At 39.7% G+C, this 13799-nt stretch overlaps 1 protein-coding gene across 1 annotated transcript in view; it reads left to right on the top strand.

Annotated features, from left to right (window-relative positions):
* The window catches only part of FMN1 (formin 1), a 419587-nt gene that overhangs the window by 99362 nt on the left and 306426 nt on the right, over nucleotides 1-13799 (top strand). Inside the window, exon 2 of the mRNA XM_030931576.1 lies at nucleotides 7134-7309. Within this exon, the coding sequence (XP_030787436.1) occupies nucleotides 7134-7309 (176 nt within the window). The remainder of the gene's footprint in view (nucleotides 1-7133; nucleotides 7310-13799) is intronic.

The raw sequence follows: 13799 nt of genomic DNA, 5'->3' as shown, positions 1-13799 counted from the left end.
AATTATATTGTGTATGCTCAATCACATTTAATTATGGTAAATGTGCCTTCTTTCTGTATTTATCTTGTTATGTATATTCGTTTTTGTGAGTTTCCTGGGATCATTTCTTTTTGGAAAGAAAGTTTTTAAAAAATCATTTATTATATATTTTATAATCCAGGGCTTAGGATTTTGTAGTTTTTTCTCTACTTCCTTAGCTATTAGGACAACAAGTGATTATAGTATGTCTTCAAGAGTTGGATTTCCCACTGGTGCAACCATCCTCATAGTAATTGGAATAATGTGACATAAAAGGGAAAATGTTATTCAAATTTACTTATAATGAATACCATATGACTTTTTTTTGTATTCTTATTCTTCAATAACATTTTGGGGGTCAGGCACAATGGCTCATGCCTGTAATCGCAACACTTTGGGAGGCCAGGGTGGTAGGATCACTTGAGGCCAGGAGTTTGAGACCAACCTGGGCAAAACAGCAAGAGCTTATCTTTATAAAAAAAATTTAAAACTACTCTTGTGTGGTGGTGCACACCTGTTGTCCCCGCTACTTGGGAGGCCAAGGCAAGAAGATTGCTGAGCACAGGAGGCCAAGGCTACAGTGAGTTGTGATCATGCCACTGCACTCCAGCCTGGGAGACATAGTGAGACTCCATCTCAAAAATATATATACATGTTTTTTGTTAACAAGCAAGTATATTCTTTTTTTCTTTTTTTTTTTTTTTTTTGAGACAGAGTCTTACTCTGTTGCCCAGGCTAGAGTGCAGTGGCACAGTCTCAGCTCACTGCAACCTCTGCCTCCTGGGTTGTGCCTCAGCCTTCCAAGTAACTGGGATTACAGGCACCTCCCACCACACCCAGCTACTTTTTGTATTTTCAGTAGAGATGGGGTTTCGCCATGTTGGCCAGGCTGGTCTCGAACTCCTGACCTCAAGTGATCTGTTCACCTCAGCCTCCCAAAGTGCTGAAATTAATAGGGGTGGGCCACTGCACCCGGTCATATTCTTTATAACCAAACATACAAAAATTTTTGGATCACTTAAGTATTTGAAGTATTAACAACTAATGTTTTGAGCATTTATTATCTGAGAATAGACGGAGGCTTTTAATGCGTCAGTGAATCCTGCAACCTCCTCAATTTGTTCTTTCCTTGGTCTTTTCTGCATCACACCTTACCTCGGTGGTCTATCCATTCTTGCCATCATTTGCGCCCTGTTTTTCAAGTGTGAAAATATCCAGTGTCACTATGGCCACAAATAAGTTTCCTAGCTTGAGTAATATACACCCCTCAACTAGTGTTCTCCACAGGAGAAAACCGTGGAAGGAGGTTAATACAATAATCATAAGAGATATGTATGTATACTTCCTTAAAATGCTATTTCACTTAAAGCCATGACTATAAATAGCTCCATTCATGGCTCTAGGCTCCTATGTTTGACTTTCTGGGAAGGAGTATATCAAAGCGTATCTATGAATGACCCTGAGGAGTTGTTGTTTCCAGAGATGATCAGCCACTTACTTGGAGCTGTTGCATTTGATGACGTGAATTCTATTTTTGGAACATGAACAGATTTAAGATCTGCTGCACAATAGTGCAGCTGAATTCTTACAAGCCTTGTTGTTGTTCTCTTTATCTTCTCTGACAAAAAAATAGCCTTTCACATGACTGTGTGATGTTGGATATACCCTCATTGTATATAGATTTCTTTACTTAAAACAGGAAATTATTTGCTTCTTCCATCAAATCTTTCTATCCCCCAGCACAGGAAAAGTCTGAAAGAAAATAATTGTGAGCCTAGTTCAATATCAGGCATATTCTTATTATATTCATTTTATTGATGAGGGAATAAAGACTCGGGGAGTTTTGGTAATTTCACCAAGGTCAAAGAATTAGTAAAGGTCAAAGCCAGGAATTTAGCCCACATGTTAAAGCCCTGTACCCACGCTCTTTAACTTGTTCACATATACTTCTCTCTTAGCCCTCAATATTCTCATCTGGGGACTGGCAATAATATGCCTCTCTAAATAGCATAAAGAATGTAGATTTTAGTTCTGCCTTTGCTGCTAGCTGGCATGTTGGAAATACTGCGATCTTCATGGATTTCGGTTCTTTCAACTCTAAAATGAGCATGTAGGTGGGGAGATATACAAGATTCCTTCCAACTGTAAATTTTGTTTTATTTGAATTTAAGCATGATTTTGGAAATGCAAACTACATTGCAGTTGCTTGATGGCCGTGGATGCTTTCCTCATCGATGCTCAGACTGACAGAGCTTGCTCCCCACTCTCTGCTAGTTTTTGATTTGCCGTCTGCCTTTCTCTGACCGGCCACACCTTCCACCTGTCCATCTTTGTTCATTCATCATTTCTCTCCCCACATACTTCCAGTGAGGCGTTAGAGGCTGGGGTGGACAGATACCACACCTCCTCAGAATTTTATCTACCTAGCTGGTTTGGTGACATTGTGACATTTAACACTGCTGAGAATGATGGGTAGTTGCATTAGTGAGCATTGATCTCTAATTGACAGGTAGCAGCCATGAGACTATACTTTTGCCACACCTCTCTCTTCCTAGATATAGACATGAGTGATTACATACACAGCCACACACCCACTCTACAAGAACTTAGCAGTGTCACTTTCCATTAGCTACACGTCTAGATTGCTGTCTTTCTTGCTTGTAAGTACACGTTTGAATAACATAATGGAAGACAACCTGTCCACCTGTACATATCAATTCTGATATTCCCAGCTGAGAAAACTTCACCTCGTAGGGTTTATTTTATGTCAAGTAAGATGAATGGCCTTGGGCACTACAGCACGGGAGCCAAAACTCAGGAGAGTTTTAAGCCTAGGGTTTTCGTTTTTTCTGTCCTCTTTTTGGATGCATAACCATTTCATCACTGCTGTCAAGTGAGGGCTTGGTGTGATGGGAGAATTAGAAGAAGCAGCCTAAAAGGCACTGTAATTTTGTCCCTTGGGGACTTTTGGCCAGATCTGCTGGTTACATAGCATGTTCACAGACTTCCTTTAGGAAATTGGTATATTTTTATATGTATATTCTTTAGATGAGTAAAGACAATGTCTGGTAAATAGGGTTAACTGTTTAATAAAATGTAGTTTGTATATGAATGAGTACATGGGTGTGCCATGAGTTTTCAGTTCCTTTTTCAAATCCTTGCAGTACATTGAATAATTCTTTTCAGTACAAATTACAAAACAAAAACACTGTCGTCTTTACGTCCTCAGCTGAAAAGGTTTAATGTCTTCAATCGTTACAGTGCTTCTAGCAGGAGCCGACATGATAGTGTATGAGGCAACTATTTCAACAAAGAGGTCCCAGATCTCAATGGTTTATAATAAATATTTATTGTTTTTATGCACTGGCCTGGTAGTTGGCTCAGGTCCACTCGATTGGGCCTGGGTTTGACTGAGCTTGGCTCCAGGCTTGCAGGACTGTGCCTAGGTCAGACGTTCCAGGTTTCATTCGAAGCTCCCGAGGACCGTGTTCGTCTCATGGTGAGGACAGAAGCACAAGGCGGGGGCATGAAAACACACCGTGCGTCTCAAGGCCTTGGCCCACAATTGGCACACTGTCACATTGTTTACATTCAGATGACCAAAGCAAGTCACGTGGCAGGGGAAATATACCAGAAAAGACCGTGAGTGCATGATCATATTGCAGGGAGGGAGTGAAACAGTGGGAACCATAATCCAGTGTACCCCTGCTAGACAGACTGATCCCATTTTGGAAAGATGAGCTGTGGACACTGCCCCGTTTTAAATGGCATATTACTACCTTTCCATTCTGTCTGCTTCTGTTGTTTTGATAATTGACAGCAAAACCTCAGTCTGATGTTGTAGGTTAGCATCAGGAAGTGCAGCTCGTCATGTGAATGGTTTTGAAAAGCACAGACTTCCAAAGTGGTTCCAAGGTAAGTCACCCTACCTTTACTGTGACTGTGCTGTACGTTGTATTAACCGTGGTCAGCTGTACAAATAACCTGTGTGTGTATGTGTGGTCGATCAAGCTGTTGAAATGTCTTTGAGAAACAAAATATTGAGTACAAGACAGGTTTGTAATGTGCACATGAAAGGGAAAGACACATGTTTAAACTGATAAGACCGATTCAGGTTTTCACAAAATATTCTCTAAAGATCTAACACCCCCAAATCTGTTTGTATCAGAAAATTAAATGACAGTTGACTGTTTTGACAGAATATATTTGTCTAATTTCAGATGATTTTCTTTTCTTTTTTATTAAATGTATTCAGGTGGAGGGACTACTTTGGGTGTTACCCATTTTAATAAATACAGATTTGTGCTTTATTTTTGACTAAAAAAGTTGTGTTTGTGTCGTTCAAACTCTCCACTCCAAAATTATTTTATAAATACGTTACAGTCATCAGAACGTTGACTTTGTCATTTGTCCTAACCTACTTTGTCAGACTTTTGAGAATAACAGTTTTATGTTACTTATTTCAGTTTTATGTTACTTATGGTCCTTTTCTGTCCAAATGATTCTTGCCAAAATTATTCTGCATCATGGTTTTACCTTGCATGTTTCCTTCATAGGGATATTGTCTGGTTAAACCTTAGGTATTAGAAAGTAACTCTTTAAAACTGAAACCATTTCCAGAAAGCAGACAACTTTCACCTTGACATTGTTTTCCCTCTGTATAGAGAGTGATTTGGATTGCACACCTCACCTCATTAATGCAGTATTGCATAGCCACTGCAGGTGTGTGAGGGGTTTGCATGTGTGTTTGCATAAATATGCACGCATGTGTGTTTCATCCAAGACCCCAAATCCTTGTTATTATGGGAATGTTTCACTCTCTTGTACCTAAATGATGAACTTATACTCACCAGACAATGTGCCTCTGATGATACAGATGTCTGACCTCAGGTGTTGTACATTGTGTTGTGTGATATATATTATGTTTTATATTGTTTTATTATTCTGTGCAAAGTTTCCCCAAAGCCAGCCCCTACTTCAAAAGAAAAATGAAAGGTTGAGGGATTTAAAATGAGGGATGTAACCAATACATCTTGGAAGATTAGTAACCAATACATCTTGGAAGATGAGGTAGTACAGTGAGAGTATACTGTAAATTTTAAAAGATTTATGACAAAGGCGAACAGAAATAGTCCAGGAGGAGGATGAGCCATATAAATAGAAGTTAAAGGGGGTCTGAGCTTTAATTTCTTCATCTGTTACAGTATAACCAGTACTATCTTCCTCAGAGTCAACATGAACATAAAGCAAAGGTACTAAGCAGAGTGCCTTCTCCCTGAGGTTCCCTTAGGCATTAGTTCATTCCTCTGTCTTGAGACTAGAAGTGGGTCACTCCAAAGCACATGAGACTCTAAATGAAAGCCCAGAAGACTGTCTGTAGACAGTGGGTAGCAAGGGGATTGACTGGAAAGGCACTTGTTCTAAGGCATCTGGCCCAGATCAAGGAAGAGCCTAGGTATACTCTTCCTAGACAACTGTGTCTGCAGGGGTGAGCATAGACTGGGGAAGCCCTGGACTCTCATTTTTCTCAGTGGCTGCAGAAAGGTGTTTTGTGGACAGCCTGCTAGAGGGTAACTGTAGACACACTGTGACCTGCATCATCGTCCACTTTGAAGTGTGATTGAAAACTAACATACCCAACAGGCAAACAACAGCCAAACCTTAGCTGTTTTCATTTTTTTCTAAAATGCTACTCTAATACAAGCATGCTATCCCGCAGGTCCTTTGTGAGCTGACTTACTGTCAGCTCTAGTTTCGTGTAAGTCAGGTTTCAGCATGGTAGAAGCCATTGGTTGGCTTTGGGTGGCTGCCAAACAGACTCTTACAGGGATTATGTGTAATAAACACGCTATCATATATTCAACAGTGATCTCTATTGCAAAATACCCCGAGCCTAAACTTTTAACTTCTGCCTAGTTGCTTAAAATTTTGCCGAGGTTGCTTACCAGGAATTAAAAGAGGACTAGGAACTTGAGTGCTATGTGAAACATTAGAAGTGATCTAATCTGGTATTTTCCAAACTATGTTCCAGTACAATATTAAGTGGCTTGCGACACATTTAGCAGGTGTCCTTTAAATGGATTCTGTGGGCAAATGAGTTTGGAAAACCCTATGATACAGAATTAGGTTTTCTGTACTAAAGGACATCCCAAGGTCTTTAATACGCTAACACGAATCATGGTTCTTCTAGAGATAACAGTATGTAGCTTTTCTCACTGATTTGACTGTAGTAAAGTCCTTTTGTTGTAGAACACATATTGCTATTTTGAGAACAGAATGTCAGGCAGAGGCCATAGTGTAGTCATTAAAAGCACGACCCTCTGTTGTTTAACTGCCTGGGTTCAAGTCCTAGGTTAACCATTTACTGATTTTATGATTTTAAGCAAATTGCTTAACTTCTTTGTATTTCAGTTTCTCCATTTAAAATGAGAACACTAATGATACCTAACTATATGTTATCATAAAAATTGAACAGAGCTAAAAACAGTGTCTGGCACATAGTTAATGATTATCATCCTATTATTACTTGCCTACAGTTTAGGTTAGAATGAGCTAGACTAATAACTTTGATTCTAGAGATGACAAAATGGAATCCCAAATAGGTTTCTCATGCACTACTCACTCATTCAACAAAGTGACCAAGTCCTGTATGCACCATGCATAATAATTCTATTCCCAGAAATGAAGATGAAGAAGGCACCATTCCTGCCCTGAAGAACACACACATTAGTAACTTGGCTCAGATGACACTGTTTAGGAACTGTAGGAAAGCCACAGGCTAGACCTCCTGACTTCTGTCCCCCAGCTCCTCTGATTTCATTATGAGATAGAATGACCCATATGCAACCTGTAATCAAGAATATGGGGCATAGAGTACAGTCAATAGACTTATCTTTTCAAACTGGGGATGAGGGCATATGTTGTAATTTTTGGTTGGTGTGATTTAGAAATTGTCGGGAGAAATACTTTTGAAGGAAAGCAATCTCTTAAAAATATAACTTAGAGAGCAAAGTAAGAGCTAGTATGAAGAAGTCTACGTAGGAGTTCCCCAAATAGGGCTTTATTTATTTATTTGGCTGCCATGTCACTGATGGCCTTCTCTGTGTCTGTTTTAGGTATCTCCTCTGAGGGCTTTCCCTGGGATGGCTTCAATGAGCAGACACCTAAAGACCTTCCCAGCAGAGATGGAGGCGCGTGGGTTCTGGGCTACAGAGCGGGACCAGCCTGTCCATTTTTGCTTCATGAGGAAAGGGAGAAATCAAACAGAAGCGAATTGTACTTGGATCTCCATGTAAGTAGAAATCTTTGTGATTGTGCTGTGGTTCTTCGTGGTCAACAGAGGCTCATTTAATATGTATTTAATGTAAATTGTGTATATAAAGCTGCATTTAGTGTATGAGTCATTGTTTAAAAAAATCAGTGGGTTGCAGAAAATCAAGATGCAGCTTAGTGATCTGAAATTTGTACACTAGAAAGTAACCAGCAACTTGTCTAGGAGTGACTGTGTTTGTCATTTATCTGAGTGTTTCCAGAGCACTCTGTTCATTAGCTTTGTAGCCTAAATCTCACTGTGGGAGTACCCACTGATTGCGAGTCACTACTTAATATCCTTTTACTAAAAATTTGTGAATAACATAGGTAAGCCAACTGATATGCTCTGGATTCTCAAATGAAATCCAAATACTCTGCCTTCCTTCCATATTCATGAACCTTTCTCCCCAGCTGCTCAAGTAACAGGTAGATAGGTTGGCAGAAAATCTGCAGAATATAGGATGATGCATTTAAAAAAACATAACCTTCTCCTTTCTCTTTTTTAAAATTTTTGTTCTCTTTTAATAACCTCTGCAATTTTCTTTTTAATTAATTTTTTTTATTTCAATAGGTTTTTGGGGGAACAGGTGGTGTTTGGTTACATGAGTAAGTTCTTTAGTGGGGATTACTGAGATTTTGGTGCACCCATCATCTGAGCAGTGTACACTGTACCCAATGTGTAGTCTTTAATCCTTCGCTTCCCCCGACTCTTTCCCACAAGTCCCCAAAGTCCACTGTATGATTGTGATGCCTTTGCGTCCTCATAGCTTAGCTCCCACTTACGAGTGAGAACATAGAATGTTTGGTTTTCCATTCCTGAGTTATGTCACTTAGAATAATAGTCTGCAATTTTACCCAACTTTCTGCAAATGGCATTATTTCATTCCTTTCTATGGCTGAGTAGTATTCCATGGTATATGTGTATATATGTGTGTGTGTGTATATGTATACACATGTATATACATACGCAGTATGTATATACATATATATACACCCACACATATATATACATATATACACACACACGTGCACACATACCACATTTTCTTTATCCACTCATTGATTGATGGGGATTTGGGCTGGTTCCATATTTTTGCAAATTTTACTGCTAATAAACATGCATGTGCAAATATCTTTTCTTGTATAATGACTTCTTTTCTCTGGGTAGATACCCAGTAGTGGGACTGCAGGATCAAATGATAGATCTACTTTTAGTTCAAAAAAATTAGCCTTCTCTGTTTCTGTTGGTTTGTTTTTTGTTGTTGTTTTGTTTTGCTTTGTGTTTTTGAGGTGGAGTCTTGCTCTGTTGCTCAGGCTGGAGTGCAGTGGCAGGATCTTGGCTTGTTGCAACCTCTGCCTCTTGGGTTCAAGCAGTCCCCCACCTCAGCCTCCTGAGTAGCTGGGCTTACAGGCATGAGCCACCACACCCAGCTAATTTTTGTATTTTTAGTAGACGTGGGGTTTCACCATATTGGCCCGGCTGGTCTCAAACTCCTGACTTGAAAATGTTCCCTCTCTCAGCCTCCCAAAGTGCTGGATTACAGGCATGAGCCATACATCTACCTGCCTTCTCCTTTCTTATTCATTCTTGTTTTCATTGACACAGAAGTATTGACTTCTCCTTAGAAAGCACTGGGCTGGGGTTCAGCTACTTCCACATTTAGATGGCCTGATAGGATTGACCAGATTATTGTGATTCTCTGCAATCCCTCTTTACCCATCCAGTTTCCTGTCACAGATGAGGTGAGGCACCAGAAATCTAAGAAGCACTTGTTCTTTTTTTTAACCACTAACTTTAATGCCTGTTGACAATCTTGTGTTCTCCAACTCATTACTTTCAGACCTGGAACCATGTGTTTGACGAGTGTGGGTTAAATCTGTGATGTTCACATGGGTGGCATTCAAAGAGCAGGAGAACCCTGTGTTTTTCATAACCATAAAACCATGGTCACCGCATGTCATTTTAGAACAGCATTCAGCATTTCAGGTATTACAAAAGGAGGTTTAGAAATGAAGCTGAAAGATGAGAAAGCTGCAGTCCTGCGGGAGATGGCATGAGAATTAGTAAAGGTTTTGATTTTGTTCCCCTACGTAAATTTCTGCGTCTCGAGAGATATGCTTAAAGTAGGAAGTGTAACAGTGACATCTGTTGGTGAATTACTTTAAGTTGCATTTGCTGCAAACAGCAGATCTACAGTGTAACAGTGCTGAAGTAGATTTTGAAAAGCTACTTTATTTTTCTTCTGTGTTTAAAAAAAAATTCTGTGTTTATGTGATTTTTTAAATTGGCTAAACTTTGTATTTCTGGTTTTCCTTTTCCTCTGTAAATTAAATGATTAATTTTTTACAATTATAAATATCCTACACCATCCTTATACAAAATTTGAAATACATAGTTACAGTGAAAACAAACCTCATAATCCTAGCAGCTAAGATGACTGTTACAATTTGATAAATTTTCTTTGTATTTTTTCACTAAGTATGGTTTGTTTTTCAATGAGAGACTTTTTTGAAACACATAAGCATGCCATATTTTATAACCTCCTCTCTCTCTTTTTTTTTTTTTGAGATGGGGTCTCGCTCTGACACTCAGGCTAGAGCACAGTGGCATAATCTTGGCTCACTGCAACCTCCACCTGCTGGATTCAAGCGATTCTCCTGCCTCAGCCTCCTGAGTACCTGGGATTACAGGCGTGTGCCACCACGCCCAGCTAATTTTTTTGTATTTTCAGTAGAGACGGGGTTTCACCATGTTAGCCAGGATGGTCTTGATCTCCTGACCTCGTGATCCGCCTCTCTCGGCCTCCCAAAGTGCTGGGATTACAGGCGTGAGCCACCACACCTGGTCTCCTTTTCTTTTTGAAATAATTACTCTTACATTGCTTATCCAGGCTGTTACAAGTTCATTATAGATGTGTTTTAAGCGATTGAGTGATATTCCACGAAATGGTATGCTAAAATTTATTTAATCATTTCTCCATTATTGGATATTGAAGTTGTTTCCAGTTTTGGAATAGGACCACTATTTGGAAATAAAATAGCATGACCACACACACAATTTTTCCTATACCCTTCCCTCCCATTATTTAGGACTATTTCCTTATGATAAAATTCTAGGGGGTGGATTCTTTTCTATAATATTTTTAGGTTTTGGTTATTTATCACTATATGAAAAATGTCCATATCCTGAACTAGCCTTTTATGGGTTTTATATATTTATGTATGTTACATATATGTGATACATAAATTATGCATCTGTATATATGTGTAATTTTAATATATTTGTATAAATACATGTGTGATATATAAATATATATTTGTATATATAAATACTGTCATTGAAAAGTATATATTCATACGTTGCTTAGTTTTTCATTAATCAGAATTATAAAACTAAAATCGTTTCTTTTGATTATTTTCTGATTCAACTGTTTTTTTTCTTTGATCCCTGTGTTTCCTTCCTCACCTCCAAGCCCTTCTCCCCTCTTTGGACAGTGTAATTTGACTCTTTTTTTTTTTTTTTTTTTTTTTTTTTTTTTGAGACGGAGTCTTGCTCTGCCACCCAGGCTGGAGTGCAGTGGCCGGATCTCAGTTCACTGCAAGCTCCGCCTCCCGGGTTTACGCCATTCTCCTGCCTCAGCCTCCCGAATAGCTGGGACTACAGGCGCCCGCCTCGTCGCCCGGCTAGTTTTTTGTATTTTTAAGTAGAGACAGGGTTTCACCGTATTAGCCAGGATGGTCTCGATCTCCTGACCTCGTGATCTGCCCGTCTCGGCCTCCCAAAGTGCTGGGATTACAGGCTTGAGCCACCGCGCCCGGCCCGTAATTTGACTCTTATATGCTTAAATATTGATACTCGAGGTAAGGTTTCTATCTGAAAGGATTCTACTTATTTAGAACAAATGTGTGTCCTATAAAAGACTCCAAATTGGGTACAATGTATACTGCTTGGGTGATGGGTGCAAATCTCATAAATCACCACTAAAGAACTTACTCATGTAAGCAAACACCACCTGTTTCCCAATAGCTTATAGAAATAAAAAAGTGAAAAAAAGGAAGAAAAACTTAGTGTCCTATTAATGACTAGCAGCTCACAAAAACCCCTTTCCTCTGGTGGGCTTTAGACTCTAAGCAATACATCGATCGGCCTTAGACGTTGGACCAGCACTGCCGTGCTTCCAGTTTTAAACCTGACTTGCAGCATCACCATCAGGATGTTACTTTCCTAAGCTTTTTTCTGTGGCTACACTGACTCTCATTAGTACGTGATGACAGCTAAAACATTTCATACTTGAGATAATTGGTGGGAGTTTGGCATCCATGAGTCAGGATGGACACTGGCATTAAGGCTAGGGCTGTTACTAAGTCCCCTCATTTAGCTGGGCATTCATCTTTTAGCTACTAAACTATGAGAAGACTCGGGGGTTCCTTCGGGAATGGCAGGAGGTGGGGTTGGTGTAGGACAAACACTAGAGACACTCTGGGCAGCATCTATTTAACAAACTAAATGAAAAACAAAACACCTCCTTTACCCTTACACTGCTGATGTTCTGAGACCAGGTGTACGTGCTTTTCATAACAAGCAATTCTCCAGTTCCCTGTAGACACCAACCAGGTGTCCCACAATTCAATTCAATTGACACGATCTACTTGGAATTGTAGCCAGATCCCGCAAGTTAAGGGTTCAGTCCCACAAAACTGCCACACCTCAGATGCCAGTCACAAGTAGTGGGTTCCCAGGTTACCCATAACTTCTGTCCAACTTGGATACAAATAGGAGGTTCCCATGACCCCCTCATCGGGTTCAATAATTTGCTAGGATAACTTGTACAACCCAGGGAAGCAGTTAACTTACTGTTACCAGAAAGGGGTCTTGATCCAGACACCATGAGAGGGTTCTTGGACCTTGCACAAGAGAGAATTTGGGTCAAGTCCATAAAGTAAAAGCAAGTTTACTAAGAAAGTAAAGGAATAAAAGAATGGCTACTCCATAGGCAGAGCACAGTGGTATGGTCTGCATGATTGAGTATACCTATAGTTATTTCTTGATTATATGCTAAATAAATAAGGGGTGAATTATTCATGAGTTTTCCAGGAAAGAGGCGGGGATTTCCTGGAATTGAGGGTCCCTCCCCTTTTTAGACCATATAAGCAAAGTTTCCAACACTACCATGGCATTTGTAAACTGTCATAGCACTGGTGGGAGTGTGTTATCATTAGCCTGTAATGAGCAGTGAGGATGACCAGAGGTCACTATTGTAGCCATCTTGGTTTTGGTGTGTTTTGACTGGCTTCTGTACCACATCCCGTTTTATCAGCAGGGTATTTGTGACCTGTGTCTTGTGGCAACCTTCTTTCTTATCCTGTGACTAAGAATGCCTAATCTACTGGGAATGCAGCCCAGCAGGTTTCAGCCTTATTTTACCCATCCCCTATTCAAGATGGAGTAGCTGTGGTTCAAACATCCCTGACATTACCAATTTATTACAAAGGATATTTTTAAAGGATACAAATGAATAGCCAGATCAAGAGATACATAGGATGAGGTCTGGAAGGGTCCCGAGCACAAGAGCTTCTGTCCCTATGGAGACAGAACTTCTTTGGGTAGGGTTTTTATGCAGTCTTTATTACATTGGTGATTAGCTCAACCTTCAGCCTCTCTACCCTCCTGGAGGCGAGTTGTTGGGACCCAAAATGCCAACCACCTAATCACAAGGTTGGTTTCCTTGGCAACCAGCCTCCCATCCTCTAAAAGTCACCTCATAACATAAGCTCAAGTGTAATTGAAAGGGGCTTGTTCTGAATAACAAAAGATGCCCCTTTCACATTTATTGTTTCTGAGCTGTTTCAGAAGCTGAGGACAAAAAACAAATATTACAACTTCTATAGATATTTGAATATATTTGAGTATATCCAAATATTATGACTACTTCTGTGGCTCTTATCACTTAGGAAGTTACGAGGGTTTTAGAAGTTCTGACCAGGAGCCAGAGGAAGACCAAATACACAGTATATTTCTCATTATATCAGTATATCACACAACTAGTACTATGATGTAGATGCTAGACTGCTGTGTAGGGAAGCTCTGTTTGGGTGATTATCCTGCAAGTCCTGGTCAAGCAAATTCTATAGACTATTATGGGCAAACTACAAAACTCTTGAAAGACTGAACCCAAAGCTCTGCCAGCTCCACTTTTGAGCCGTGGGGTTTCCAAATATTGTATGGGACATGCCTATACCACAAAATGATTTTTTTAAATCTGAAATTCATATTTAACTGGGTATCCTATATTTTATTAACTAACTCCGTCAACCCTAGATAATTACTTTTGAAGCAAGATCCAAATGCGTGAATTGCCCTTGGGTAGCATCTATATATGACAAAACCTCAGTCACCCTAGAGTGCCCATTTAGAACATGAATATTAAGAAGTTAGCCTGAAGGGGCAGTTTCTTATGTTCCACTGAACT

Source organism: Rhinopithecus roxellana, chromosome 5 (genome assembly GCF_007565055.1).
Source record: "Rhinopithecus roxellana isolate Shanxi Qingling chromosome 5, ASM756505v1, whole genome shotgun sequence".
NCBI lineage: Eukaryota > Metazoa > Chordata > Mammalia > Primates > Cercopithecidae > Rhinopithecus > Rhinopithecus roxellana.
The sequence above is the reverse complement of the archived record's forward strand: the minus strand, read 5'-3'. Positions and strand labels throughout refer to the sequence as shown.